This window comes from Piliocolobus tephrosceles, chromosome 10 (genome assembly GCF_002776525.5).
Source record: "Piliocolobus tephrosceles isolate RC106 chromosome 10, ASM277652v3, whole genome shotgun sequence".
NCBI classification, from domain to species: domain Eukaryota; kingdom Metazoa; phylum Chordata; class Mammalia; order Primates; family Cercopithecidae; genus Piliocolobus; species Piliocolobus tephrosceles.
The window spans coordinates 120,523,688-120,551,151 of NC_045443.1; the positions used below are offsets into that span (position 1 = coordinate 120,523,688).

General features: G+C 43.8%; 1 protein-coding gene across 4 annotated transcripts; it reads left to right on the forward strand.

Annotated features, from left to right (window-relative positions):
• Positions 1-5,380: 5,380 nt before the first annotated feature.
• On the forward strand, positions 5,381-26,605 carry DENR (density regulated re-initiation and release factor). Of its 4 annotated transcripts, none has more exons than XM_023205508.2 (8): positions 5,381-5,552; positions 6,295-6,409; positions 16,714-16,733; positions 17,374-17,458; positions 20,362-20,445; positions 22,887-23,003; positions 24,481-24,620; positions 24,733-26,605. In XM_023205508.2, the coding sequence occupies exons 2-8, from the start codon at positions 6,304-6,306 to the stop codon at positions 24,775-24,777; spliced, it is 597 nt and encodes a 198-aa protein (XP_023061276.1). In that variant the 5' UTR covers positions 5,381-5,552; positions 6,295-6,303; the 3' UTR covers positions 24,778-26,605. The 4 variants fall into 4 exon arrangements, with proteins under 4 accessions (XP_023061276.1, XP_023061269.1, XP_023061259.1 ...); XM_023205485.3 differs by lacking the exon at positions 5,381-5,552 and adding an exon at positions 5,587-5,729; XM_023205501.2 differs by lacking the exons at positions 16,714-16,733; positions 17,374-17,458 and having other exon boundaries at positions 5,426-5,552.
• Positions 26,606-27,464: the final 859 nt, after the last annotated feature.

The window sequence follows — 27,464 nt, forward strand, 5'->3', positions numbered from 1 at the left end:
ATTCCACTGCCTCTCCAAGAGTCTGTGACCACTGGGATGTTTCTTTTTTTCATACATCATTCCTCCTCTTAGTACCTGAGAGCTGAAAGACTGTGGAGTGTGATAGGAAATGCAAATCTGGGCTTCAGTGCCAGCTGTGCAGGTAGAGTCCACCCAGAAAACAGAACCCCATCTCAGTATGTAAAGCAAATAATTTAAGGCTGGGAATTGGTTACACAAGAATGGAACTGTTGAAAAGCTAAACAAGAGGTGGTGAGACAATGCAGAGATTAGCAACAGCAGGAAGCCATCACTACCCTTAGGCTAGAGACTAGATCCAGGGAATGTGCTCTGTTTTAGGAGTCCAGGGGCCGGGCGCGGTGGCTCAAGCCTGTAATCCCAGCACTTTGGGAGGCCGAGACAGGCGGATCACGAGGTCAGGAGATCGAGACTATCCTGGCTAACACGGTGAAACCCCGTCTCTACTAAAAAATACAAAAAACTAGCTGGGCGAGGTGGCGGGCGCCTGTAGTCCCAGCTACTCGGGAGGCTGAGGCAGGAGAATGGCGTAAACCCGTGAGGCGGAGCTTGCAGTGAGCTGAGATCCGGCCACTGCACTCCAGCCTGGGCGACAGAGCGAGACTCCGTCTCAAAAAAAAAAAAAAAAAAAGGAGTCCAGGGACTGTGATCCTCTAACATTTCAGAGGGAGACCAAGTTACCGCCAGAAATGCAGCTCAAGCAGTGAGGAGGGGTGGATGGTAAGGGGGCTGCTGCCATGCCTGCCTCCCATTGGCTGATCATAGCTGGAAGCTAGGAACAAGGAAGCTTGAGACAGCAATCTACAGAGGTCAGCAACCCTTTCCATACAATGTACAGCGGGAAAAGCATAATGAGTGAAACTGAAGACACTGGTCTGTTATGCAGGACTGGCTACCTGTCCATATTTCATCACATCCAAGATGCCATTGTTGGTAAGATGCACCATAATTTGTGCATTATTAAGAAAGAGAATTGCCGCCAACTAAATGATGACACCATGCTAAGATTCCATCCATTGCAATGCAACAACAAAGAAATGTTGCGGAAAATATGCACCTTAAGATTAATAAAATACACTATTTGTCATGTGATCTTTTTTTTTTTTTTTTTTTTTTTTTTTTGAGACGGAGTCTTGCTCTGTCGCCCAGGCTGGAGTGCAGTGGCCGGATCTCAGCTCACTGCAAGCTCCGCCTCCCGGGTTTACGCCATTCTCCTGCCTCAGCCTCCCGAGTAGCTGGGACTACAGGCGCCCGCCACCTCGCCCTGCTAGTTTTTTGTATTTTTAGTAGAGACGGGGTTTCACCGTGTTAGCCAGGATGGTCTCGATCTCCTGACCTCGTGATCCGCCCGTCTCAGCCTCCCAAAGTGCTGGGATTACAGGCTTGAGCCACCGCGCCCGGCTTGTCATGTGATCTTAAGCACATGTGAACCTAATTAATTTCCCCTGTTGAACCTTGATTTAGACATCTGGAAATTACGGAGAGTTATACCTACTTCACAGGGTTTTTGTTTTGTTTTTGTTTCCTTTTTCTTTCTTTTTTTTTTTGAGATGGAGTCTCGCTCTGTCACCCAGGCTGGAGTGCAGTGGCGCAATCCCGGCTCACTGCAAGCTCCACCTCCTGGGTTTATGCCATTCTCCTGCCTCAGCCTCCTGAGTAGCTGGGACTACAGGTGCCTGCCACCATGCCCGGCTAATTTTTTGTATTTTTAGGAGAGACGGGGTTTCACCATATTAGCCAGGATGGTCTCGATATGCTGACCTTGTGATCCGCCCACCTTGGCCTCCCAAAGTGCTGGGATTACAGGCGTGAGCCACCTTGCCTGGCCTTGTTTTTGTTGCTTTGTGAGACAGGGTCTCATTCTGTTGTCCAGGCTGGAGTGCAGTGGCACCATCACACCTCACTGCAGCCTCGACCTCCTGGGCTCAAGTGATCCTCCCACCTCAGCCTCCTGAGTAGCCATGCCCACAGGTGTGCACCACCACACTCAGCTATTTTATTATTATTATTATTTGTAGGGATGCATTCTCTCTATGTTGCCTGGGCTGGTCTCAGACTTCTGGGCTCAAACCATCCCACCTCACCTCCCAAAGTGCTGGGATTACAGACATGAGACACTGCACCTGGCCCTTTGTAAGGATTCAATCAGCTAGCATGTCTAAGACTGTTAAACTTAGAATAGGAACTTCATCTCTTTTGTTCACTGTAGTATTCCTGGTGCCTAGCACAGTGCCTGGTACATAGTAGGAACCTAAGAAAATTTGGGGGGATGAATTCAGCTGGACGCTGTTCCCCTAAATGAGCATGGTTTCTGGCATATAGTGGGGAGTGGGTATCAATACATGGAAGCTATTATTATTGGAATCAAACATGCTTTGGTGGGTGATTTGTTTTTCTAAGACCAGCAGAACGTGTACAAAAGAACCAGCGAGTAGGCAAGGGTAACAGCAAAACTGCAAGTTTATTTTTGGTAACCTAAGGTGTGGGGAAGAGGTCTGTCGGCCTCCGGCAAAGAAGGCCGGCAGAGTCACCCGGTGGGGCTCTCAGACGGAGTTCCTGCAGTCCCGACATCCCGACAGGAGTGGGGCTGGGAAGTCCGCGTGGGACCCTGGCCGAGAGCGGCTTTTCTAGGAGTGGGAGGGCAATAGGCGGGGCACCGGCGTGTCAGGGGGCGTTCCGCAGGTGCGACCAGGTAAATCTTGGTCTCTTCAGATTGACGTCACCTGGCGCATGCCCAGTTGGTCTGCACCCTCCCTGGGCGCCGGCTGCATTTTTGCGTGCGCAGGAAAAGCTGGTGAAGAAGAACCTGGAAGTGCGCCATCCTGCCTCCGTTTGTCCAAACAGTGGGGACAAGATCTTTTCTTCTTTCACTAGTGTGGTGTTGACTCTCTTCCGAGGGGGGATCTCCTCTTTTATTTAAGAAAGGTCTCAATGGGGAGGCCACATCCGTGAATCTCTGGTGGAAAAGATTGTACCACATGGTTTAGTGCACACATAAATAAGTTGTAAACAGAAAAAGTGGTGGTAGTAGCAGTGAATGATGTTGGCAGGGAATGAGGGGAATAAATAAAATGGATGTGAGTGAAGGATGAAGCACAATAGAAAAGAACAACATTCACCATCTATAGAGCATTTCTGGGGTCATCATTCCCTTAACTCTCACATCCCTGCAAGCGTTGTAGTGTTGCGGGAAGTCAGGGACCCTGAACGGAGGGACCGGCTGAAGCCGTGGCAGAAGAACATAAATTGTGAAGATTTCATGGACATTTATCACTTCCCCAATGAATATCCTTGTGATTTCCTATGCCTGTCTTTACTTAGAATCTCTTAATCCCGTCATCTTCTTTGTAAGCTGAGGAGGATGAATGTCGCCTCAGGACCCTGTGATTGTGTCAACTGCACAAATTGTTTGTAAAGCATGTGTGTTTGAATATGAAATCTGGGCATCTTAAAAAAAGAACAGGATAACAGCGATGTTCAGGGAACAAGAGAGGTTAACTTTGAACTGGCCGCCGGTGAGCTGGACAGAACAGAGCTATATTTCTCCTCTTTCATAAGCAAATAGGAGAAATATCGCTGAATTCTTTTTCTCAGCAAGGAACATCCCTGAGAAAGAGAATGCGCCCTGAGGGTAGGCCTATGAACGGCCCTCTCAAAGCGTGCTTTTATGGTCTTTTATGGTCGAAGCTGAAGGGATGAAATAAGCCCCAGTCTCCTATAGTGCTCCCAGGCTTATTAGAATGAGAAAATTCCCGCCTAATAAGTTTTGGTCAGACAGGTTATCTGCTCTCAAACCCTGTTTCCTGATAAGATGTTATCAATGACAATGCCTGGGGAAACTTCATTAGCAATTTTAATTTCACCTCATCCAGTGGTCCTGTGATCTCTCCCTGCCTCCATTTGCTTTGTGATACTTTATTATCTTGTGAAGTATGTGATCTCTGTGACCCACACCCTATTCGTGCACTCCCTCCCCTTTTAAAAATCGCTAATAAAAACTTGCTGGTTTTACAGCTCGGGGAACATCACAGATCCTGCCAACATGTGATGTCTCCCCCGGACACCCACCTTTAAATTTCTCTCTCTTGTGCTCTTTCCCTTTATTTCTCAACCCAGCCGAGACACTTAGGAAATAGAAAAGAACCCACGTTAAACATCGGGAGTGGGTTCTCCCGATATTGCAGTGTTATTCCCATTTCACAAACGGGACTCAGGCTGAATAGGAAGGGATTTTCTCAAGATGAAACGAGACACAAGGTATGTGGTTAAGTCTACCAGGCTTCAGCCTCCTGAGAAAGTCTGAGATAGGGTAGATTAACTCCAATTTAGAACACCTATAAGGATAGGTAAACACAAAGGTGATAAAAAATTATTGTTAGGGAGTGAGACTGTGGGCAATGAAAGACACATAGATAGCATTGATAGTATCTTTTCAAGAGTTTCCCCTGGGCTGGGTGCAGTGGCTCATGCCTGTAATCCCATCACTTGGGAGGCCAAGGCTGGCAGATCACCTGAAGTCGGGAGATTGAGACCAGCCTGATCAATATGCAGAAACCCCGTCTCTACTAAAAATACAAAATTAGCCGGGCATGGTGGCGCATGCCTGTAATCCCAGCTACTCAGGAGGCTGAGGCAGGAGAATCGCTTGTGGTTCCGACTACTTGGAAGGTCGAGGCTCCAGTGAGCCGTGTTTGTGCAACTGCACTCCATCCAGCCTAGGTGACAGTGAGACCCTGTCAACACATAAAGGATGAAGAAAGGAAGGGAGGGAGGGAGGAAGTAAGGAAAGAAGGAAGAAAAGGAGGGAGGGAAGGGGAAGAGAGAGGCAGAGACAGAAAGAAATAAAAAGAAAGAAGAAAGAGAGAAAAGGAGGAAAGAAAGAATTCCTTTAATTTAGTGTATGGTGTTAAAATGCAACCACACACTCTATCGGGCAGAGAGGAAGGAAAGAAGGAAGGGAGGGTGGAAGGGAGGAAGGAAGTGAGGGAGGGAGAAAACATTCCTTTAATTTAGTGTATGGTGTTAAAATGCAACCAAAAGCTCTATCCGGCTGCGATCGCCCCTCACAGGAGTGATTTATGCAGTAGTTGGAGGTTAGTCAGAACTCCAGGATGCACCGCAGACACCGGGGCGATGATCCTCCGGCTCATTAATAGGGAGTCATTTCTGACTCACGTGCACTCTCTGCGTTTCCAAGTCGCGTTCCCCTCGGCGCGCCCATCTCGAGGATTCATCCTCTCCAACGGGTGACCAGCACCGCCTACCGGCGGCCCGCCTCTTGGCCTCTTGGCCACGCCCCCGCCCTGGAGCGCAAGGCGCATGCTCCCCAATTTTTCTCCGTCCCTGTCTTCCGGCTTCTCGCGACATCCGCCCCGCGGCGGTCGGAGTCTCGCGATAAAGGCTCATTGTCTCGCGGGAGCGCTGCTGGCGGACTGGCTTTCGGGCGGCCCTGGCCGGGGAGACGAGTTGCATGTGTCGGTTCAGCTGGCGATAGCGGCGGGAGCGGAGCCGGCGGGGCCTGTGCGACCGCCTGGGTAACGACACCAAGTGCTTCTCCCGCTCCCGAGAAGCTCGTAGAGAGTGTGGGGGAAGCTGAGATGCTGCCTGGCGGAAGGGGGCCGGGCCGGGCGTCTCCACACCCCCGCCCACAAGGGCCCCTTCTGGCGTCCCCGGGGTTGCTCCTTCGCCTCAGACCTGGTCGCCCTGGTCCCGTCAGTGCTCTTACATTGTGTCCTCCTTTTCTGTTCACATCCTCGTTAGGCTCTGGTCACCCCGCCCCCTCTCATGCCCTTTTTAGAGTCCCCAGGCCCTTCCCGTGGCGTTTAGCTGCCCCCACACCGTGCACCCCGGGCTCCTCTGATGACCCACCCCTTGTTCCTAGGCATTTCCAGCCTCTGCATTCGGCACCTTTGTAGCCCTTCTCTCTTACTGCAGTTTGCATCCCTCCCAGACCACCCTCAGACCTTTTTGCTCCGTGTCTGCCTAGGGTACTCACCCCATCTTTCCTTCCCCATTGCTTCCTCTTTTTTGCTAGTGAGTCCCTCTGCCCCATCCTTCATGGTCCATTTGCTGCTTCCTTCCCTGTAGATCTGTGGACCAAGGAGATCTTGTGCCTGGGATTGCTCATATTTTATGAGTCGAATGCAGCTTGTATCCCCCACTCAACAGCAAAATTGAAACAGCTTTGGGCTGGGGGGATTTCTATTAAGAGGAATGCTATTCTTCTGGGGTCTTGATTGTAAAATAGTGAGGGTGTGTTATTTTCCTTGCTTACAGGTTTGTGAAATGGCTGCTGACATTTCTGAATCCAGCGGGGCTGATTGCAAAGGAGACTCAAGGAACAGTGCCAAGTTAGATGCCGATTACCCACTTCGAGTCCTTTATTGTGGAGGCAAGTGTTGGTAGCCACAGAATGACTTTTACTCACTATATTTTTATGCATTATAATAATAGTTTGACATTTGGTGGTATTAAGCTTTTCTCCCCATCTTTTTCATTTGGTGAGTATGTGCTGGGGGAGAGGAGTGCTGGGGAGGAGGAGGCATGAATTAACAGCTTCCCAACCTGAGTGATTTGTGTCTGGCTGCTCTGACTGAAGAAGCTTACAGTCCATTTGGAATAGAGATGTGCAGCTAGGTTATTTCAGCCTGCAGGTCCTCAAGGTGTACGCTAGTGTAGCTATCAAAGGAGGGCTTCTTGGAAGATCCTGAGTTAAGGATGTCAAGGACTGGATGAGAAGGTGGGGAAGGGCGTCCCAGACAAAGCGAACGACTATGTAAGGAAAAGCTTGATGGTGGCCGGGCGCGTGGCTCACGCCTGTAATCCCCAGCACTTTGGGAGGCCGAGATGGGCGGATCACGAGGTCAGGAGATCGAAGTGAAACCCCGTCTGTACTAAAAATACAAAAGTTAGCAGGGCGCGGTGCCGGGCGCCTGTCGTCCCAGCTACGCGGGAGGCTGAGGCAGGAGAATAGTGTGCACTCGGGAGGCGGAGCTTGCAGTGAGTGGAGATTGCGCCACTGCACTCCAGCCTGGATGACAGAGTGAGACTCCGTCCCAAAAAAAAAATAAGAAAAAGAAAAAACTTGATGGCTGATGGCTGTGAAGAAGCAAGCAGCTTTGAGTTTGTATGGTGTATCGTATAGGGAGGGTGCCCGTTAAGGAGTGAGAGAAGGTGAGGTTGGAGTGTTGGGTGGTAGGACAGTTAGGAAAGTCGTCTTGGTTTGAATCATGATATATGTATTAGGTTTAATCAAGATCTTTTTCACTTTCGAGTGTTTTTCTTCATTTTCAATATAGAAATATTTGTGAGTTGTAAATGCTGTATGTATTCACATCTTGGAAACTTTCAGAAAAATTTGAAGATACAGGACAGTAAAAGGGCAAGTAAATATTTTTTCAGTAAATATTTCTCAGAACTTACTGTGTGCCTAGTGATGTTTTAGGTGCTGGGGCTTGAATAGTGAATAAGTCAAAAGATCCTTGTTCACATGGACCTTACATTCTGTGACTATAGTAGAGACCTCATCTGACATTTAAGTACTGTAGAAGGAGAAATGATGTCATTGATTTAAAAAATTTTAACAATTCATTATTTATTGAGTATCTTCGATGGTGAAATAAACTTAGCACACAGTACCTCAGCAAGAGAGTAGGCGGTGGAACTTTTTGTAGGGCTCATTGTTTCCCAGGTTGGAGTGCAATGGCGCGATCTTGGCTCACTGCAACCTCTTGCCTCCCAGGTTCAAGCGATTCTCTTGTCTCAGCCTCTGAGTAGCTGGAATTACAGGCATGTGCCACCACGCCCGGCTAATTTTGTATTTTTAGTAGAGATGGGGTTTTTCCATGTTGGTCAGGCTGGTCTCGAACTCCTGACCTCTGGTGATCTGCCCACCTCAGCCTCCCAAAGTGCTGGGATTACAGATGTGAACCACCGTGCCTGGCAAAACGTTTACTCTTTTCGTTTTCTTCTCTACTTTGTATTGGTATATAGGCAGCAGGATGGAGAAAAGGATACTTTTTCATTAAGGAGTTTAAGGTCTAGTTAATGAGAAACATCGAGGGAATATTAAATGGTATTGACAATAACAATGAATTAGACATTCCGGAAAGGGGGAGGTCTTTGTTCAGAGGGAAGTAGAGAAGTTTTCAAGGAAGTAGGGTTTGAGTTAAGCCTTAGGTGATGGGTAGAACTTGCAAAGAAGGGATTCATAAAAACAATATAGCAGCAAATTTTATTATAGTATCTTCAGGAGAGAGAGAAGAAAGGGCAGATGGTAGCAGAATGCTGGATTGGAATATAGTGAGAAACCAGGATAGGCAAGATGAAGTCATTTCGTCTTCAGGGTTGAGACCTCAGATGCTGAAGTCTACCTCAGTTTAAATCCTGGCTCTGCCTTTTACTGACATTGTGACCTTGACCAATTCACTCATCCATGAAATGGGGCATAATAGTAGAGACTACGTCAGAGAGCTCTTGAGAGGAATAAGTGAAGTAACACAAGGAAAATGCGTAACAATGTTTGGCACATGGTAAGTTCTTGGCAAATGTTATATGTTATTATCCCTGAAAGTCAGATGAGAAATTCAGAGTATTCTAGAGAATACTAGCTTAGAGAAGTTCAGATTATTGCTATAGTCTCCATCATCTATGAGGGACTTAGGTTGATGCAAAAGTAATTGCAGTTTTTGCCATTAAAAGTAACTGCAAAAACTGCAATTACTTTTGCACCAATTTAATTGGGTTTTGTTTTTTTTTGTTTTTTTTTTGGTTTTTTTTTTTTTTTTTTTTGTTGTGGTTTCTCTCTCTGTCACCCAGGCTCGAGTGCAGTGGCGTGATCTTGGCTCACTGCAAGCTCTGCCTACTAGGTTCACGCCGTTCTCCTGCCTCAGCCTCCCGAGTAGCTGGGACTACAGGCGCCCACCACCACTCCCGGCTAATTTGTATTTTTAGTAGAGACGGGTTACACCATGTTAGCCAGGATGATCTCAATCTTCTGACCTTGTAATCCGCCCGTCTCGGCCTCCCAAAGTGCTGGGATTACAGGCGTAAGCCACTGCACCCGGCCCCTAATAGTTTTTTGAGCAGGAAAATACAGTGACAAGAGATTAATATGCTGCACCATTTGGAGGAAATAGAAACCACAAATTTGAAGGCCACTTTCAGAAATGTAGGTTTGAGGTAAATAAGTGCCTTGCTGAGAGTGTAAGCAGTATAAGAGTAAATAAAGAGGATTAATCAAAGAAAAGGTAAACTGTTTAATGGTGAAAAAGGAAAAAAATTTAGGTGAATTCCATGTTTTGCAACTGAGAGAGTTGAAAAACCAGAACACCACTAAAAATGATGACTTTGAGAAAGATTAGATTTGGAGATAGATAATAGGCTGACTTCCAATACAGTGTATTTGAGTGTCTCCGAATGGAAGAATCCAAGTATGCCGCATTTGGCAGCAGAGAGAGACAGTATATGAGCTTTTCTAAGGGAAAAAGAGAGAAAAGCCAGAAAGATTCTTGGGGTATACCTGGAGCGAAGTGAGCTGTGTGGATTTTATCACATAGAGAATTGCTTAGTTGGTGAGAAGTTTGAAAGCTTGGTTAAAATGTCAGTCTCTAGAAATCTTGTTTTACTTTTCTGTAATTATGAATTAAAACCAAGGGGTTGGGTGTGGTGGCTTATACTTGTAATCTCAGCACTTTGGGAGGCTGAGGCAGGCAGATCATGAGGTCAGGAGTTCAAGACCAGCCTGGCCAACATAGTGAAACCCTGTCTCTACTAAATATACAAAAAATTAGCCAGGCATGCTGGCAGACACCTGTAATCCCAGCTTCTTGGGAGGCTGAGACAGGAGAATCACTTGAATCGGGGAGGCAGAGGTTGCAGCCAGCTGAGATCACGCCATTGCACTCCAGTCCGGGCAACAGTGCGAGACCCCGTCTCAAAAAAAAAAAAAACAAAACTGAAGATGTGAGAAAAACTGATAAATTTATTTTAGCAAGATGCTCAGAATATAGGTTTCTGTTACATTTTTATATGACGATTACCTGTGAAACAACACTTTAAATATGGAAACCTATGTGAGTAAAGGATAATATCTATTCCCTGTGACCTCAAAGGGTCAGTGAACTAGGACTAAAGTGGAAGCTACCGAAAGGTGCCTTTCTACCCTGTCGACTCTCTCCAGAACAATACAGGCTTCCACTTAATGTAAAAACTTGTTATGCTTAATTGAAGAAACCAGTAGTGGAGATGGGATTAGACTGTACCTTTTAGTTTCTTTCTAACATTACCTTTTTGTAAAAGGAGTGGATTTTGTTAGCCAGCTTGGTAAGAAAGTATGATGACATTGTTAATAGAGTCCACATCATAACCAACAATTTACGGAGACTATGAATAATTTTTACTTAGTATCTCTGATGTATAAGGTCCTCGGCTAAGTTCTGTGGAGGCATGCAAATTGGCAGAGGCCCTGTGTGTCTACACATAACTTACACAGGGAAAATGATGAATGCTGAAAGAAAGAGACAAGAAATAGGTCAGGCGCGGTGGCTCACACCTGTAATCCCAGGACTTTGGGAGGCCAAGGTGGGTAGATCACCTGAGGTCAGGAGTTCAAGACCAGCCCGGCCAATATGGTGAAACCCTGTCTCTACTAAAAATACAAAAATTAGCTGGGCGTGGTGGTAGGCGCCTGTAATCCCAGCTACTCAGGAGGCTGGGGCAGGAGAATTGCTTAAACCTGGGAGGCGGAGGTTGCAGTAAGCTAAGATCATGCCACTGCACTCAGCCTTTGAGAGCAAAACTCCATCTCAGAAAAAAAAAAAAAGACAAGAAGTAAAGATTAAGGACTAATAGCTGCAGTGTCAGTACAGGAGGGGAGAGATTTGTAGGAAATTAGGGGGAGACTTCATAGAGGCAACCACAGCTAAATGGGGATTTGAAGGAAAGGCTGCATTCAGGCAGGACAGAAGGGCTGAAGGTTGGACTTGCCGGTCAAAGGTGTGGAGGTAGGAAAGTATTTAATAGTGGGTAGTGTAAAGGGAGTTTCGAGTGTTACAGTTTGGTTGGTTGGTTGTAATGTGGAATTCATGAAGAGGGGCAGCTGGAAATTACGGCAATGTGGTTTGGGGTCAAGTTCTGGGGCACTTGATTTGTAGATAATTGTAAGTCATTGAAAGTTTTGGAGCAGTGAAGTTACATGAAGATGAATCTGGCAGCAAGATGACAGTTGAAGGAGGCAGACTTATTAAAGCCAGGCTATAATAAGACTTTAGACAAAATTAATGAGCATTTAAACGAGTGGCATAAGTGAGGAAGAGAGGTTGAAAAATTATGATGATAGGATCAACAGTATAAAGCAGTTAATCACATTTGAGGACAAGGGAGAGGGGAGAAATAAACTGGATGTGGTTTTGGCAGACATGTCGTATTGTTGGAGTGCTTAGAGAAGAGGGAAAACCCTCCAATAGAATACCTGACTGATTAAAGAGAAAAGTAGAAGCGATAGTGACATAGGCATTTTTCTTATCATTCCTTCCCCCTCCCTCCCTTTACCTTTTTGCAAAAAGAAGGATGGAAATTAGAGAATTTGCTCTCAGCTAAAGTCTGGGGTTTCAGAGAGCAGCTTGAATTCATTGAGGAAACACGTTTTAAGCATCTGCTCTGTGGCAAGCTTTGTGCTCCATATACAGAAGTAAGACATAAATATCTCCTGGAAACTTAGCTTAACTGGGAAGACAAACATTTTAACAGGTGAGTTATAATGTACTCATTGTATACTAGAGGACTGATCAGACTTCAGTGAGAATAAAGAACCAACCAGTTCTACTTGGGAGAACTGAAAAAAGGGAAAGTTAAAGTATTGAGTGGATTTTATGTTTGTATATTTAATCTTCAAAACTGAAATATTATGGTTTTATTGATGATAAGTTTCTCAACTGTGTAAGTGGTGGGGCCGGGATTAAAATCTAACACAAGCCTTTATAACATCAGCTTCAAGGAAATTTTGCAGAATCTTGAAGGATGAGTAGGTGTTTGCTGAAAAGAATGGCATGGATAGAAGTTCATTGTGGTTGGACCATGGGGTGTTTGGAGTTGAGTCTGGAGAAGTACGATAAGATGTTTGAAAAGTTCTTTTTTTTTTTTTTTTTTTTTTTTTTTGAGACGGAGTCTCGCTCTGTTGCCCGGGCTGGAGTGCAGTGGCCGGATCTCAGCTCACTGCAAGCTCCGCCTCCCGGGTTTACGCCATTCTCCTGCCTCAGCCTCCCGAGTAGCTGGGACTACAGGCACCAGCCACCTCGCCAGGCTAACTTTTTGTATTTTTTAGTAGAGACGGGGTTTCACCGTGTTAGCCAGGATGGTCTCGAACTCCTGACCTCGTGATCCGCCCGTCTCGGCCTCCCAAAGTGCTGGGATTACAGGCTTGAGCCACCGCGCCCGGCCGAAAAGTTCTTAATCTGGGAAGTGATGTGACTGGTTATATCTTTTTGGATAATAACTGTTTGGAAGGAAGGAGGAAATACCTGAAATGGGTTGAAACTGGCCACAGAAATCAAGTTTAGGAGACTTTATTTTTATTTTATTTGTTCCACCCTCCTCCCCAAATTTAGAAGACTTTAAAGTATGAGATGATTGAGGCTTAGTGACACTGTGTGCAAAGTTAGTGATTTTGGTGACTGTTGACAGTGAAATTTGTAATTGAAAATACTGACTTTCAGGAAATTATTTGATTGTGGCTATTCATTCTCTGTTACAGAAAGGCATTTTTTTGTTTGTTTGTTTTTGAGACGGAGTCTTGCTCTGTTGCCCAGACTGGAGTGCAATGGTACAATCTTGGCTCACTGCAACCTCCGCATCCCCAGTTCAAGCGATTTTCCTGCCTCAGCCTCCCAACTCAGCTGGGATTACAGGCGCCTGCCACCGTGCCTGGCTGATTTTTGTATTTTTTGTAGAGACGGGATTTCACCATCTTGGCCAGGCTGGTCTCAAACTCCTGACCTCGTGATCCACCCTCCTGGGCCTCCCAAAGCGTTGGGATTACAGGCGTGAGCCACCACACCTGGCTGCTCTGATGTATTCTTAAGACTAGATTTAGTTTATGATTTTCTGCCAAGACCACCACAGAACTGTTGTTAACTTCAGTGCATTTTATCAAGAGGTACCTGGCTGTGGATTAGTCCCATTCCATGTGGTGGTAACTTTGCTCATTTGGCCGGGCACAGTGACTCACACCTCTTATTCCAACACTTCGGGAGGCCAAGGCAGGCAGATCATTTGAGCTCAGGAGTTCGAGACCAGCTTGGGCAACATAGTGAGACCCTGCCTCCACAAAAACTTAAATAAATTAGCCAGGTGTGGCAAGTGCCTGTAGTTCCAGCTACTCGGAGGCTGTAGTGGGAGGAACACTTAAGCCCAGGAGTTCAAGGCTTCATGAGTTAGTGATCACATCACTGCACTATTGCCTGGGTGACAAAGCGAGACTCTTGTCTCTTTAACAAAAAAAAAAAAGTTGGAGTCTAGAGACTTAATTTTTTTTTTTTTTGAGACGGAGTCTCACGCTATTGCCCAGGCTGGAGGGCAGTGGCACAGTCTCAGCTCACTGCAGCCTCTACCTCCCAGGATCAGGGAATTCTCCTGCCTCAGCCTTCCCGGTACCTGGGACTACAGGTGTGGACCACGACACCTGGCTAATTTTTGTATTTTTAGTAGAGATGGGATTTCACCATGTTGGCCAGGCTGGTCTTTAACTCCTGACCTCAGGTGATCCACCCACCTCGGCCTCCCAAAGTGCTGGGATTATAGATGTGAGCCACCACACCTGGCCTAGAGGCTTAATTAGATTCAAGTTAAACAGATTTTGCCAAGAAGGTTCCGTGGATGATGTTTTGTTCGTCATGTTGCATTGCATCCAAAGCTGATAATGTCTGATGTTTCACTATTAGTGATGCTAAGTTTGAAGGTGATGGCTAGATGTTTGCATTGAAAAGGTTTTCCCTTTCCAAATAAGTAAATGATCTGTAGAGAGAAATTGACTTTTTTAAAGAACTTTAAGGAGCTGCCCCAATTTTTATTGCATTAGAATTTTGCTGAACCGGGCCAGGTGCATTGGCTCACACCTGTAATCACAGCACCTGGGAGGCTGAGGCCAAGGTGGGCAGATCACTTGAGGCCAGGAGTTCAAGACCAGCCTGGCCAGCATGGTAAAACCCTCTCTCTACTAAAAATACAAAAAATAGCTGGGTGTGGTGACACACACCTGTAATCCCAGCTACTCGGGAGGCTGAGCTACGAGAATCACTTGAACCCAGGAGGTAGAGGTTGCAGCCAGCTGAGATGGTGCCACTGCACTCCAGCCTGGGCAGTAGAGCAAGACCCCAATTTATTTATTTTTTTCTGAACTAAATATTATTTGAAATTGTGTACAAAATTTGTAGCTTTAGTATTTGCTGTATTGGTATTTAACCAATTGTTATATAATTATATCCTGAAAGTGTGGCTGAACAACTGTGCCTAGTATTTGAACTTGAACTGTGAGGAATATGGGGCTGTAGCTAACCAGGGAGATCTTTGGTGGAAAGAACCCTAAACTATAATAGACTCGACTGGACAAAACCACTGGATTCCAGTTTTCTTCTGCCACATACTACCTTTGTCACTGAATGAGCTATTTAACTCTTTTAGTGCCCCATCTATAAAATAGTGATTGTGTGGTAGCATGGTGAATGTTAGTAGGGTAAGGTGAAGGGAGATCATTTTCAGCTGTCTGGTGCCACTAAGTTGCTTGTTTACTTTGTGTAATCTAAGTTAGTGGTTAATCACATGAGCGTCAGAAACAGGCAGATTCAAATCCTATTATCCAGATGCGAGTGGTTACGTACACTAAGCCTCATTTTCATCATCAGAATATAGATATGGTACTTCTTATCTTACAAGGTTGTGACAAGTAAACATAATAATGTATGCAAGGCATAGTAAAGCATTTGGCACTAACTAGGTGCCCAGTGTGCGGTAATTGCTGTGATTACATGGTATACCACCTTCCTCTCCCTCAAAAATCTCAGGATATTGGACACACTGAACTATTCCATTCTAAACCTTAAAAATAAAATAAACAGTGGACCCAGTATTAGAATTACAGTTAAAATTGGGAAGCTTTTTCAGTTCTTCTAGTCCATTACTAGCCTGTACAGGCTGTAACACCGAATGACAGGATTGAACCAAGATTCCTTCTAGCTTTACACTTTGGTGATCTTGTGTAGCATAATATGAAAAAGCTTTGGCAGCATAGCGAGATCCTGTCTCTACAAAAATAAAAAATTTGCCGGGCGCGGTGGCTCACTCCTGTAATCCCAGCTCTCAGGGAGGCAGAGGCGGGAGGATAGCTTGAGCCCAGGAGTTCGAGACCTGCCTGGGTAATACAGTGAGACCCCGTTCTCCACAAAAAGGAAAAAAAAAAGAAGACAAAAAAAAAAAATAAACTTAGCTGTACATAGTGGCTCACACCTATAGTCCCAGCTACTTGAGAAGCTGAAGCGAGAGGATTACTTGAGCTGAGGAGTTCGAGGCTGCAGTGAGCCATGGGCACACCACTACACTCCAGGCTGGGTGACAGAGTGAGAGTGAGACCCTGACTCTAAAAAAATAGGCCGGGCGTGGTGCCTCACACCTGTAATCCCAGCACTTTGGGAGGCTGAGGCGGGTGGATCACCTGAGGTCAGGAGTTTGAGACCAGTCTGGCCAACATGGTGAAACCCCGTCTCTACTAAAAATACAAAAATTAGCTGGGCGTGGTGGCACATGCTTGTAATCCCAGTTACTCGGGAGGCTGAGGCAGGAGAATTTCTTGAGCCTGGGAGACAGAAGTTGCAGTGAGCCGGGATCGTGCCACTGCACTCCAGCCTGTCGGAAAGAGGAAGACTCTGTCTCAAAAAAAAAAAAAAGGAAAAATGTATTGCAAAAAGATGGTAGTGAAAATGCTGCTAAAGTTTATAAATTTGTCAGTATGAATAAAAAATGGTGGCTCTTTTGGTAAACTATCAAAAGAAATAACCAGGCTGGGAAGAGTGCTTCACGCCTGTGATCCCAGCACTTTGGGAAGCTAAGGTAGGTGGATCGCTTAAGCCCAGAAGTTTGAGACCAGCCTAGGCAACATGGTAAAACCTTGTCTCTACAAAAAATTAGCTGGGCATGGTGGTGTGTATCTATAGACCCATTTAGTCGGGAGGCTGAGGTGGGAGGATCGTTTGAGCCCCCAGAGGGGTGGAGGCTGCAGTGAGCCATGATTGCACCACTGCACCCTAGCCTGGGCAACAGAGCGAGATCATGTCTCAAAAGAAAAGAAATAACCAGTTTCCTTCAAACTCTGTTGTATGGGGGAATTGTTCTTGTCTTAGCTTAATTTTTGACTCACTGAAATGATTATGGTAAGACCTCACTATATACAAAATAGCATACTTTGATGTTCCATCAGCTGATGGAGACACTCTTTAGATAAAAAAATCAAGATAGTATCATCTCATAACCATGTGCCTTTTACCTCAAAAACACTGAAGAGTGGCGTTTGAAAAGTGGTATAGAAAACTTATAGGAAAAATGTAAAAATGAAGCATTTTCTCAAGTATAAAAGTTAAGGATAAGCCCTGTGTATGTGTGTACGTATAGGTTTAACATTTCAAATATTTTTTCTTTTTATTTCCTCAGTCTGTTCGTTACCAACAGAGGTAAGTCCTTTATTTATTTATTTTTTTACCTTACGTATTTGAAGTTATTCTTGGTTTTAAAGCTACCTTGAGAACTTTTTTTTATTTTTCATTTTTGATTATTTGATAGTAAAGCTTTAACCTTTTATAGAGAGCTTTGATTTAGAATAAGTTTATGGTCTTATAAATTATTTTCTAAATTTAGACCTTAAATCATACATGTGCATCTTTTGCACATGGCTGTGCATTTTGGATTTTTGCATAGGACTTATGAATAGTCAGCTAATAAAATAAGAGTAACCTTAATGCCAAAATCTACACGAATGACCAGAGGAAAGAAAGAGCAATATAAATTGTGTGTAAGACTTTCTAAGTCAGGCTCTGTGAGCAAGTCATGAAAATGAGGCACTTATGTGCTCAAAGCAAGAAATAGAGGGAGAAGAAATAAACTGATACTGTGAAGAGGTACCTAATCCTTCTTAATATCTAATTTCTTATGGGACATATTCTGGTTGAATACAGATTTCCTGTGGATAAGAAGTCAGATGGGAGTGGTTTGTTTTATTCTTTGTGTTAACAGTATAGGGAGTGATTTTTAATTACGATGTATTGTTTGACTGGAAATGTTTTGTTGTGACTCAGTTCTTTTTTTGCCTCCTAGTACTGTGAATATATGCCTGATGTTGCTAAATGTAGACAATGGTTAGAGAAGAATTTTCCAAATGAATTTGCAAAACTTACTGTAGGTATGAAAATTCTTTTTCTTGCATTAAACTTCTGTACCTGAGACAAATGCATGTATGGCATTATTCTAAAGATACGAAAGTCCTCCTTTAGTAGGATATTACAGAATTAACATTTATCTCTGTTAGCTGTTTAAGTTCTCTCTGAGATAGGATAGGTCTGAATATCAACTTTCTTATATAAAAAAAGTAAATGGGCCGAGTGCAGTGGCTCACGTCTGTAATCCCAGCACTTTGGGAGGCTGAAGCAGGCGGATAACAAGGTCAGGAGATGGAGATCATCTTGGCTAACATGGTGAAATGCCACCTCTACTAAAAATACCAAAAAAAAAAAAAAAAATTAGCCAGGCGTGGTAGTGGGCGCCTGTAGTCCCAGCTACTCAGGAGGCTGAGGCAGGAGAATGGTGTGAATCCAGGAGGTGGAGCTTGCAGTGAGCCGAGGTTGTGCCACTGCACTCCAGCCCAGCCTGGGCGACAGAGCGAGACTCCTTCTCAAACAAACAAACAAAAAAAGTAAACGATTGGCTGGGCACAGTGGCTCACGCCTGTAATCCCAGCACTTCTGGGAGGCTGAGGCGGGTGGATCACCTGAGGTCGGGAGTTCAAGACCAGCCTGAGCAACATGGAGAAACCCTGTTTCCACTAAAAGTACAAAATTAGCCCAGCATGGTGGCGCATACCTGTAATCCCAGCTACTCGGGAGGCTGAGGCAGAAGAATCGCTTGAACCCAGGAGGCAGGGGTTGCAGTGAGCCAAGATGGCACCATTGCACTCCAGCCTGGGCAACAAGAGCAAAACTCTGTCTCAAAAAAACAAAATTAAAAAAAGTAAATGATTTAGGGGCAAATATATATTGATTTTATTGTAAGCATACTATGTGCTACACACTGTTTCAGATTCTGAGGATAAGCCAATAAATAAAAGATTTCCTACTCTTGTGGCAATTACATTCTAGAAAGGGAGACAGATTAAATAAGCAAAACATATAGTATGTAGACAGTAATAAGCAGGAAACGGGGAGATAAGAATTGGTGGGAAGGAATTTGAAATATTAGGTAGTACCCAGGGAAGATTTTGCTGAAAAGGTGGCAGTTGATTTTTTTTGGAACTGAGGGAATGAGTCATTTGGGTATCTGGCAGAATATTTCTAGGCAGAGGACACAGCCTGAGGAGAGGCCCTGAGCAGAAGCTCTGCTGGTATATTCAGGAAACAACAAGTAAGCCTTTGTGTCTGGAGCTTATTGAAGGACCACAGAAGAGTTTGATACCAAGTAAGAGTAGACCACACCGGGTTGGGCATTGTGGGCCGTTTTGGCTTTTGCTTAGTTAGATGAGGAGCTCTTGGAGGAGTTTAAACAGAAGAGTGATAAGGTCCGACTTGTTTCAGCAATATCACTTAGGCTGCTCTGCTAAGAATAAACCAAAGAGGCCGGGAGTGGTGGCTCACACCTATAATTGCAGCACTTTGGGAGGCTGAGGCAGGTGAATCGTTTGAGTCCAGGAGTTCGAGACCAGCCTGAGCAACATGGTAAAGCCCTGTCTCTACAAAAAATACAAAATTATCTGGGCATGGTGGCACATGTCTATAGCCTCAGCTACTCGGGAGGCCGAGGCAGGAGGATTGCTTGATCCCAGCAGATTGAGGCACCCCAGCCTGAGCAACAGAGCAAGACCCTGTCTCAAAAAAACAAACAAACAAAAATGTCAAAAGAGGGTCATAGGCAGAAAAGCAGGGGGAGACCAGACAAGAGTTTTTGTGATGACTGAGGTCAGAATGGTAGTGGGGAGGTGGTGAAAAGTGGTCAGATAGGAGTATATTTTGAAGGTAGAACTGACAGGATTTTCTGATTTGTTGGGCATGGTGTGAATAAAAGGGGCATCTAGGGTTTTGGTTTAAGCAACTAGAAAAATGGAGTTACTGGCTGGGCATGGTGGCTCACGTGTGTAATCCCAGCACTTTGGGAGGCCGAGGCGGGCGGATCACAAGGTCAGGAGATTGAGACCATCCTGGCTAACATGGTGAAACCCTGTCGCTACTAAAAATACAAAAAATTAGCTGGGCATGGTGGTGGGCACCTGTAGTCGCAGCTACTGTGGGAGGCTGAGGCAGGAGAATGGAGCGAACCTGGGAGGCGGAGTTTGCAGTGAGCCGAGATTGCACCACTGCACTCCAGCCTGGGTGATAGAGTGAAACGCCGTGTCAAAAAAAAAATGGAGTTGCTATTGCAGAGGTGGGAAGACTATGGAGGAACATAATTCTTCAGTTTGCTCATATTGATGGCTTCTCTTGCAAGATTGGTAAAAATGAAGGCAGTCGCAGGAAGAAGAGAAAGCCTGGTCTGGGAACAGGCCTGCCCAGAGACACCCAGTACTGCCCCACTCATTGCTCCTTGACTTTCAGGTGATTTCTCTGACACACAAATCCTTAACTTGATAAGTCCCTTTTGGCTGGTAGCTACTCCATCACTGTCAGTGGTTGAATAAGAACCCTCAAGTCTGGTTTTATATTCAGTCTACATGGTTGGCCCTGAACAGGACCTTACTGGGATAGGATCATGTCTGAGCAGGTGCGGAGCTCTTCTCCAGATGTTAACAAAATTAGCAAGTTTAGATGCTAGAGCACTCCTGCAGAGCCCAAATGTTTTATGCTCCTTTCTTGTGGCTAAAAATTTTAGCCCTCACATATCAAAAGACTAGGTTTTCTCTTCTGTTACCATACACTTACCATAATGACTTTAGAACTGGACTTGAATAGGAATCTAGCAGTGTAATCCATTGCTTTACAAATGTCATGCTCAGCTGTTGGTAAGATGCGTCATTTGTATATGAGGTTGCTCAAAGGTGATTTCTTTTTTTTAACAGTGTGAGATGATGTTCATGCTTTTGTATTTCATTTTTATATCTAGAAAATTCACCCAAACAAGAAGCTGGAATTAGTGAGGGTCAAGGAACAGCGGGGGAAGAAGAAGAGAAGAAAAAACAGAAGAGAGGTAAGACCTAAATTCATATCTTGATTTGTACAGTCATATCGTCACTGCGATAGAAGATGTAAGTAATTAAAAGGGTTCCCAAAGCTAGGCGCAATGGTGGCTGCCTATAGTCCCAGCTTCTTAGGGAGCTGAGGCAGGAGGATCACTTAAGCCCAGGAGTTCAAGGCTGTAGTGTGCAATGATCGTTCCTCCAAATAGCCACACACTCTAACCTGGGCAACATAGTAAGACCTCATCTCTTACGAAAAGGAGGAGGTTCCTAGTGTTAATGCCATGTACGTGTTACTGTAGTTCCCCATGTATATCATACAGAGGGGCACATACTAATAGTCTCAGGATCATGGTTGGATGTGGTATGATTTGGGCTTTGTCAGTAAATTGGACCTGGGAAAACATGCTTATTTGCCCTGTTTGTATGTAAAAAGCAGACAGCTAAAATTCCTGTGTATTCTATTTAAGTAGAGTGAGGACATTTATATAAAAGATGTTATCTTCTCATTACTTCTGATAGCTCAGTTGAAAACTCTGTTTTACGGCTGTTGGCATACACTTGACTCACTCCTTCTTCTCAGACCAACTCCTGATGCTGTGGGTCCTGTACCTGCCTGTTTCATTTTCATTCATTATTCTCCCTGTGACTGAAACTCACTTACAAATATATTCAGGACTTTGTGTCTTAAAAAAAAAAAAACTCTCCCCAAAGCTCATGTCTTTCTTTGCCTTATCCCTCTCCTTTCCTTAGCCAGATTTCTTTACTAAGGCCAGACTCACTATCCCCTGTTCTGTTCTGTGGTTCACTCTTCATTCCTTAGTCCATCCTAACCTGACTTCCTGGCCACTGCAGCTCTTCCGGTAAGGGTCAGCAGTGGCTTAGTCATTGCTAAATAATAAGCACAGATGCACTCCCTCTTTGCTGAAACATTGTCACTCCTTGGTTTCTGTTCCTTCCTAGCTCTCCTATCACTCCTCCTTAGTCTTCTGTGTGGACTTCTGTTCCTTCTATCCTTTAAAAGTCGGTGTTTTTCAGGATTCTGTCCTAGGCCCACTTACTTCTCATTCTGCATGTTCTTGTTGGATGATTCTATCACATTTCTAACTTCTGCTGCCCACTATACACTTAAAATTCCCAAATCTGTATCTCTGAATCTGGCTCGTGTCTCTAGCCTAGAAATGTGCTTGATCCCAGAAGCACCTCAGACACTGCACTTTGGAAATTAAGCTTACTGAGTCTCAAGTCCCACATTGACTCTTTTCTTCTTCATTTTGGTTAGTGACCACACAGTTTATTCAGTCATCTAAACCAGAGCCCTGAGAACCATCTTAATTTCTCTGTCTCCCTTCACTCAGTTCAAGCTTCTGTTCTTTCTCCTCCCTCCTCTCCTGCCTGTGGCCTAGTGGCCATTACTGTTGGCACTGCTTTACTTTCAATTTTTTGCCTGAGCTAATGCAGGAACCTCTGTAGAGGCCTTTCTATCAGTCTTACTCTTCACAGATCCACTGAAACACAGATCCAGTGACTGCTATGTATGTAATCTTTTGTTTTTCTAGCTTCATCTGCTACATATTCATAAGCATTCTTCAATCAAGACAAGTGAAGTTCCCAAATATAACGCCTTTTCTTATCTCTGTACTTGTTCCCTTTCCCTGGAATGTCCTTTCTTATGCCTCTCCAACCTTTTTCCTTTTACCTGGACCTTTCCTTATTCTTCAAAACTCCACCTAGATGTTACTTCCTCTCGGAAACTTTCTGTATCCTCTGGAAGCAGACTAACTTGTTGCTCTGCAAAGCTATCATAAAATCTTATTCATGGGCCGGGCGCGGTGGCTCAAGCCTGTAATCCCAGCACTTTGGGAGGCCGAGATGGGTGGATCACGAGGTCAGGAGATCAAGACCATCTTGGCTAACACCGTGAAACCCCATCTCTACTAAAAAATACAAAAAACTAGCCGGGCGAGGTGGCGGGCGCCTGTAGTCCCAGCTACTCCGGAGGCCGAGGCAGGAGAATGGCGTAAACCCGGGAGGCGGAGCTTGCAGTGAGCTGAGATCCAGCCACTGCACTCCAGCCCAGGCGACAGAGCAAGACTCCATCTCAAAAAAAGAAAAAATAAATAAATAAATAAAATCTTATTCATGGATCCTATTATTGTATATATCAGGTTGCTGTAATTTTTTTTTTAACTCCCTTCATTAGACTGTGAGTCCCTGGAGGGCAGGGGCTATGGTCTGTTCATCTTTGTATCCTCAGCCCTTAGCCCAGTGCTGGGCACATAGTAGGTACTTAATACACGTTTATTGAATGAATACCTGGATGTGTTTAGTAATTTTGTATTAGAGAAAAAGAAACTTAAACCTTTTGAAAATTAATAAATTTAAAGACAGTATTCTCTTATTATGTCAAAAACAAAACAACTAATGCTAAGCTCTTTCTTAATAAATAAAGGTGGAAGGGGTCAAATAAAACAGAAAAAGAAGACTGTACCACAAAAGGTTACTATAGCCAAAATTCCCAGAGCAAAGAAGAAATATGTGACAAGAGTGTGTGGCCTTGCAACTTTTGGTGAGTTCAGGGTTAAGTATATTTAAAATGTGTGAACTGTTTTCTCTCTCTGTCTCCCTCTCTCTCTCTCTCTCTCTCTCTCACATACCATGAAAACTTCACAGGTCTATTTTTTGCTAAGAAGATAAATTTTGCATTTCTAATTACACCTTCAAAATCAAATTTTAGAGAAATGTCAAAAATCTTCTATAGAGGGTACTTTCTACTTTCTGGAATTCCTGCTTGGGCACATTTTATGTGGGATGAGGAGGGCGGGGGAGGATTTTGTTTGAAACCAGCCAGTGCTGCTCCTCTGTCCTCTGCAGGCATGGTGGCAGAAGGTTGCAAAATGGCTCATCCCCTCTGGGAATGACAGCAGAGGGTGAGAAAGGTGGCAGAACATCCTGCTTTAGAACCCTCAGTTCCTGGAAGCCTTGAATGAGTAGTGAAACTGGGTGAAAATCTAAACCATGATCCCTCTGTAAGACAACACAGATTGAAAAACAATCAATAGTCCAGTCTGAGTACAATGGTGTTTACAACTAAATGATCACAACCACTTACAGATTTCTTTGTTCCTTCTTTACTCCCACTGCTTCACTTGACCAGCCTTAAAAAGAAAAAAGAGGCTGGATGTGATGGCTCATGCCTGTTATAATCCCAACACTTTGGGAGGCTGACATGGGTGGATCACCTGAGGTCAGGAGTTTGAGACCAGCCTGGCCAACTTGGTGAAACCCCATCTCTACGAAAAATACAAAAATTAGCCAGGCATGGTGGCACATGCCTGTAATCCCAGCTGTTCAGGAGGCTGAGTCAAGAGAATCGCTTGAATCCGGGAGACAGATGTTGCAGTGAGCCAAGATCGAGCCACTGCACTCCTGTCTGGGCAACAGAGCAAGACTCCGTCTCAAAAAAAAAAAAAAAAAACGCTGGGTGCAGTGGCTCACGCCTGTGATCCCAGCACTTTAGGAGGCGGAGGCGGGTGGATCACGAGGTCAGGAGATCGAGACCATCCTGGCTAACACAGTGAAGCCCCGTCTCTACTAAAAATACAAAAAAGTTAGCCAGGCGTGGCAGCGTGCGCCTCTTGTCCCAGCTGCTGGGGAGGCTGAGGCAGGAGAATGGCGTGAACCTGGGAGGCGGAGCTTGCAGTGAGCCGAGATTTTGCGCCACTGCATTCTAGCCTGGGTGACAGAGCAAGACTCCATCTCAAAAATAAAATAAATAAAGTGTCCCTGGATTTGTTTCAGTCTTACATGAGTTAGGGGTAGTATAGATGATTCTGTTTTATATATATATATTGAGCCTTTATTTGACCTTGAAAGTGTAAATTGCATTGTTAAGATCTCTATGGTAGTTTGTATTGTTCTGAAAGGAATATAAAACCCATTAACAATCTGTTTTATTAATTTAAAATGCAGATTAAATTTCAAAATGGAAAAACATCTTTGCACAATTCCAATTACAGTTCTTGCTCTTTTTTTAAAAAAAATAGAAATTGATCTTAAAGAAGCACAAAGATTTTTTGCTCAAAAATTCTCCTGTGGTGCCTCAGTAACAGGGGAGGATGAAATTATCATTCAGGGAGACTTTACAGATGACATAATTGACGTCATTCAGGAAAAATGGCCAGAGGTGAGTACATGGAACACATACATCGCTAGAGGTAAGTTTTTAAAGCAGATTGCTTCCATTTTTTCTTAATTGCAAGCACAGCTCATGAGATACAATTATTTGTGTTTTATAGGTAGATGATGACAGCATCGAAGATCTTGGAGAAGTAAAGAAGTGAATTTGAAAATTCATCTATATTTAATGGCCTGAACTGAGAAGTTGATATGGCCAAAGGAAGAGAGGCCTTTTAAAAAATATATATATATATTTATTCTACAGTAAAACTGTAGACTGCCCTCGTCCTTGGCATTTTCACTGTTCTGTACAAGGCTGCTTGTTTTTTTATTGCCAAAGTCAAATAAACGGGAGACTGTCATGCTCATGCATGAATAGAATTTAGTCAAATAAAAAATTTTGGTCATTTGGTACTGACTTTCTCTTTCTCTGTCTCTCTCTTTTTTTTTTTTTTTTTTAAAGACAGAGTCTCGCACTGTTGCCTGGGCTGGAATGCAGTGGTGCGATCTCGGGTCACTGCAACCTCCACCTCCCGGGTTCAAGTGATTCTCCTGCCTCAGCTTCCCTAGTAGGTGGGATTACAGGTGCCCACCACCACGCCCAACTAATTTTTGTAATTTTAGTAGAGACAGGGTTTCACCATGTTGGCCAGGCTGGTCTCGAACTCCTGCCCTCGCGATTGGCCCACCTCAGCCTCCCAAAGTGCTGGTATTACAGACGTGAGCCACCACACCTAGCCTGAGTTTCTCTTTCTCTCTTTTTAACTTTAGTTTTTGAAAAACCCGGTAGACTTTTTGTGGGGAGCATTTTTGTTGATTATTTTACTGGTCTAAAGCAGAGTGATTTTTTTAAAAGAACTTGGATTTGGCTTCCTCACCAGTAATATGTCTCCTTGCTTCTTTGATGTGATAGTGTTGAGATGGGTGAGAATCTAATCGATTTGTGGTTGAAGGTGAATTTGCTTTGTTGTTGTGAAGTCCACCCTATGGGCACAATAACATACTGTTGGTAGGAGTTGTTCGAGCTATTTTGGAGATTATTTGGTAAAGTATACTAAAAGCCTTAAACCATGTACGTGCACTGTTTGAACCAGTAAGCCACTTCTTTGACATTAGAAGAAATAATCAGCCTGGCATAAAACTTACGGATGAAAGTATTCATCACAATATTATTTATAATGAAAAATTGCAAATGTTATAAATGAACAATTAGAAAATGGTTAAAGAAGTGATGGTGCATTGTGTGGTAGAATATTATGCATATGTTCAAAGAATCATATTTTCTAAGATTATTTGGAAACATGTTTGGTAATGTCAAGTGGAGTACCCCAGATACATTTTAGACATTTATCATCATCATTGGTCTGAGTGGAAGGCCGTTCGGAGAGGCTAGAGGCTCTTATTCTGGCTATAAATTACGTGAGTAAAATTCTGCTAACCATTAAAAATACTGTACACCCATCCTCAATATATAGTCCTGGAAATAGCAATTGAAACATGTCTTCTCACAAGAGAACATGACAGTTTTAATGATGCATTAGATGAATTTAAACTTTAAGTCAGGTGCTGCAAATTGGGAAGAAGAATTATGGTGTTTTAAATTGCTGTGGACACTTAAACTTAGAACCCATGGAACCCTTGTTTATTGCCATGCAAATTACAATCTTGAATGAGTGTTTTTTTAAAAATAAAGTATTAGAAAAATGTGTAATAAAGATGTAAAATTAAAAAATGGAATTCTGCATTAACTGTGGATTTTACTAAATAGAATTACTGGTGAAGCTAATTTATCCATTGAGACTATCTGGTATATGTTACGTATGTAGTCTGTTGGTGCTGAAAGATGTTTGTGTGCCTGTATCAACATGTGACATGTGACATGTAAAGTTTCTTCATGTTCACAGTTCTTAGCAAATGCAGTTTCAATCCATAGATAGCCAGCAATGGATGTTACTACAGGAAAATGCAGGATTAAAATTGTCCTTGTGTATAACATGTGTGAATCATTTTTTTTAAACTGAAATTTAAAATGTAACATAGTCTAATCTCTGATTAAAATGTACTAATAGGGCCAAGCTGGTTTGTTGCATGGCTGTAATCCCAGTGCCTAATGTACTAATAGGGCCAAGCTGCTTTGATGCACGGCTATAATCCCAGCCAAGGTGGGAGGATCACTTGAGCCCAGGAGTTCAAGACTAACCTGGGCAACGTGGCAAGACCCTGTCCCTACAAAAAATACAAAAATTAGCCAGGCATGGTGGTGGGTACCTGCAGTCCCAGCTACTTGGGAGGCTGAGGTGGGAGGATCACTTAAGCCTGAGAGGTTGAGGCTGCAGTGAAGTGAGATCATGACACTGCATTCCAGCCTGGGCAGCAGTGAAACCTGGTCTCAAAAAAAACAAAAAAAAAAGTACTAATAGTTCAAAAATTGACTTTACACATTCTCACAGTCTACCATTTTTAGTAAAAAACATGAAGCTTTAAGCAGCCTTATAAGAGATTTCCCATGATTAAGCCAGCAACTTTTAGTGCAAATACTTTTTGCATATAGTTTTGATAAGTAATGTTTCATTCATTTTTAAAAACATGATGACAATAAGTGATGTTAAACTTTTTATTATTACATAAAAGCCAGTCTGTGGTAGCTTTCTCACTCTTAGTTTAAAAGTTGATAAATTACTGTTTTAAAGGTGAATTTTACCTTTTAGTTCCCTGTTCTCATTATTTACTAAATTCAGGAAATCAAATAGGGAGACTGGGAAAAGTTCATTGGGAACTTCAGTTAGGATTAGACTGTGTGAGTATAAAATCAGATGCAGTGTCATTCTTGCAGCTTTCACCTCTGTCATTT

Coding starts and splice junctions, on each gene's coding strand:
- DENR (XM_023205485.3), top strand. CDS start 5,616: ATGCTGCCTGGCGGAAGGGGGCCGGGCCGGGCGTCTCCACACCCCCGC. Junction 16,734..17,373: donor TCTGTTCGTTACCAACAGAG/GTAAGTCCTTTA, acceptor TTTGCCTCCTAG/TACTGTGAATATATGCCTGA. Junction 20,446..22,886: donor GAAGAAAAAACAGAAGAGAG/GTAAGACCTAAA, acceptor TAATAAATAAAG/GTGGAAGGGGTCAAATAAAA.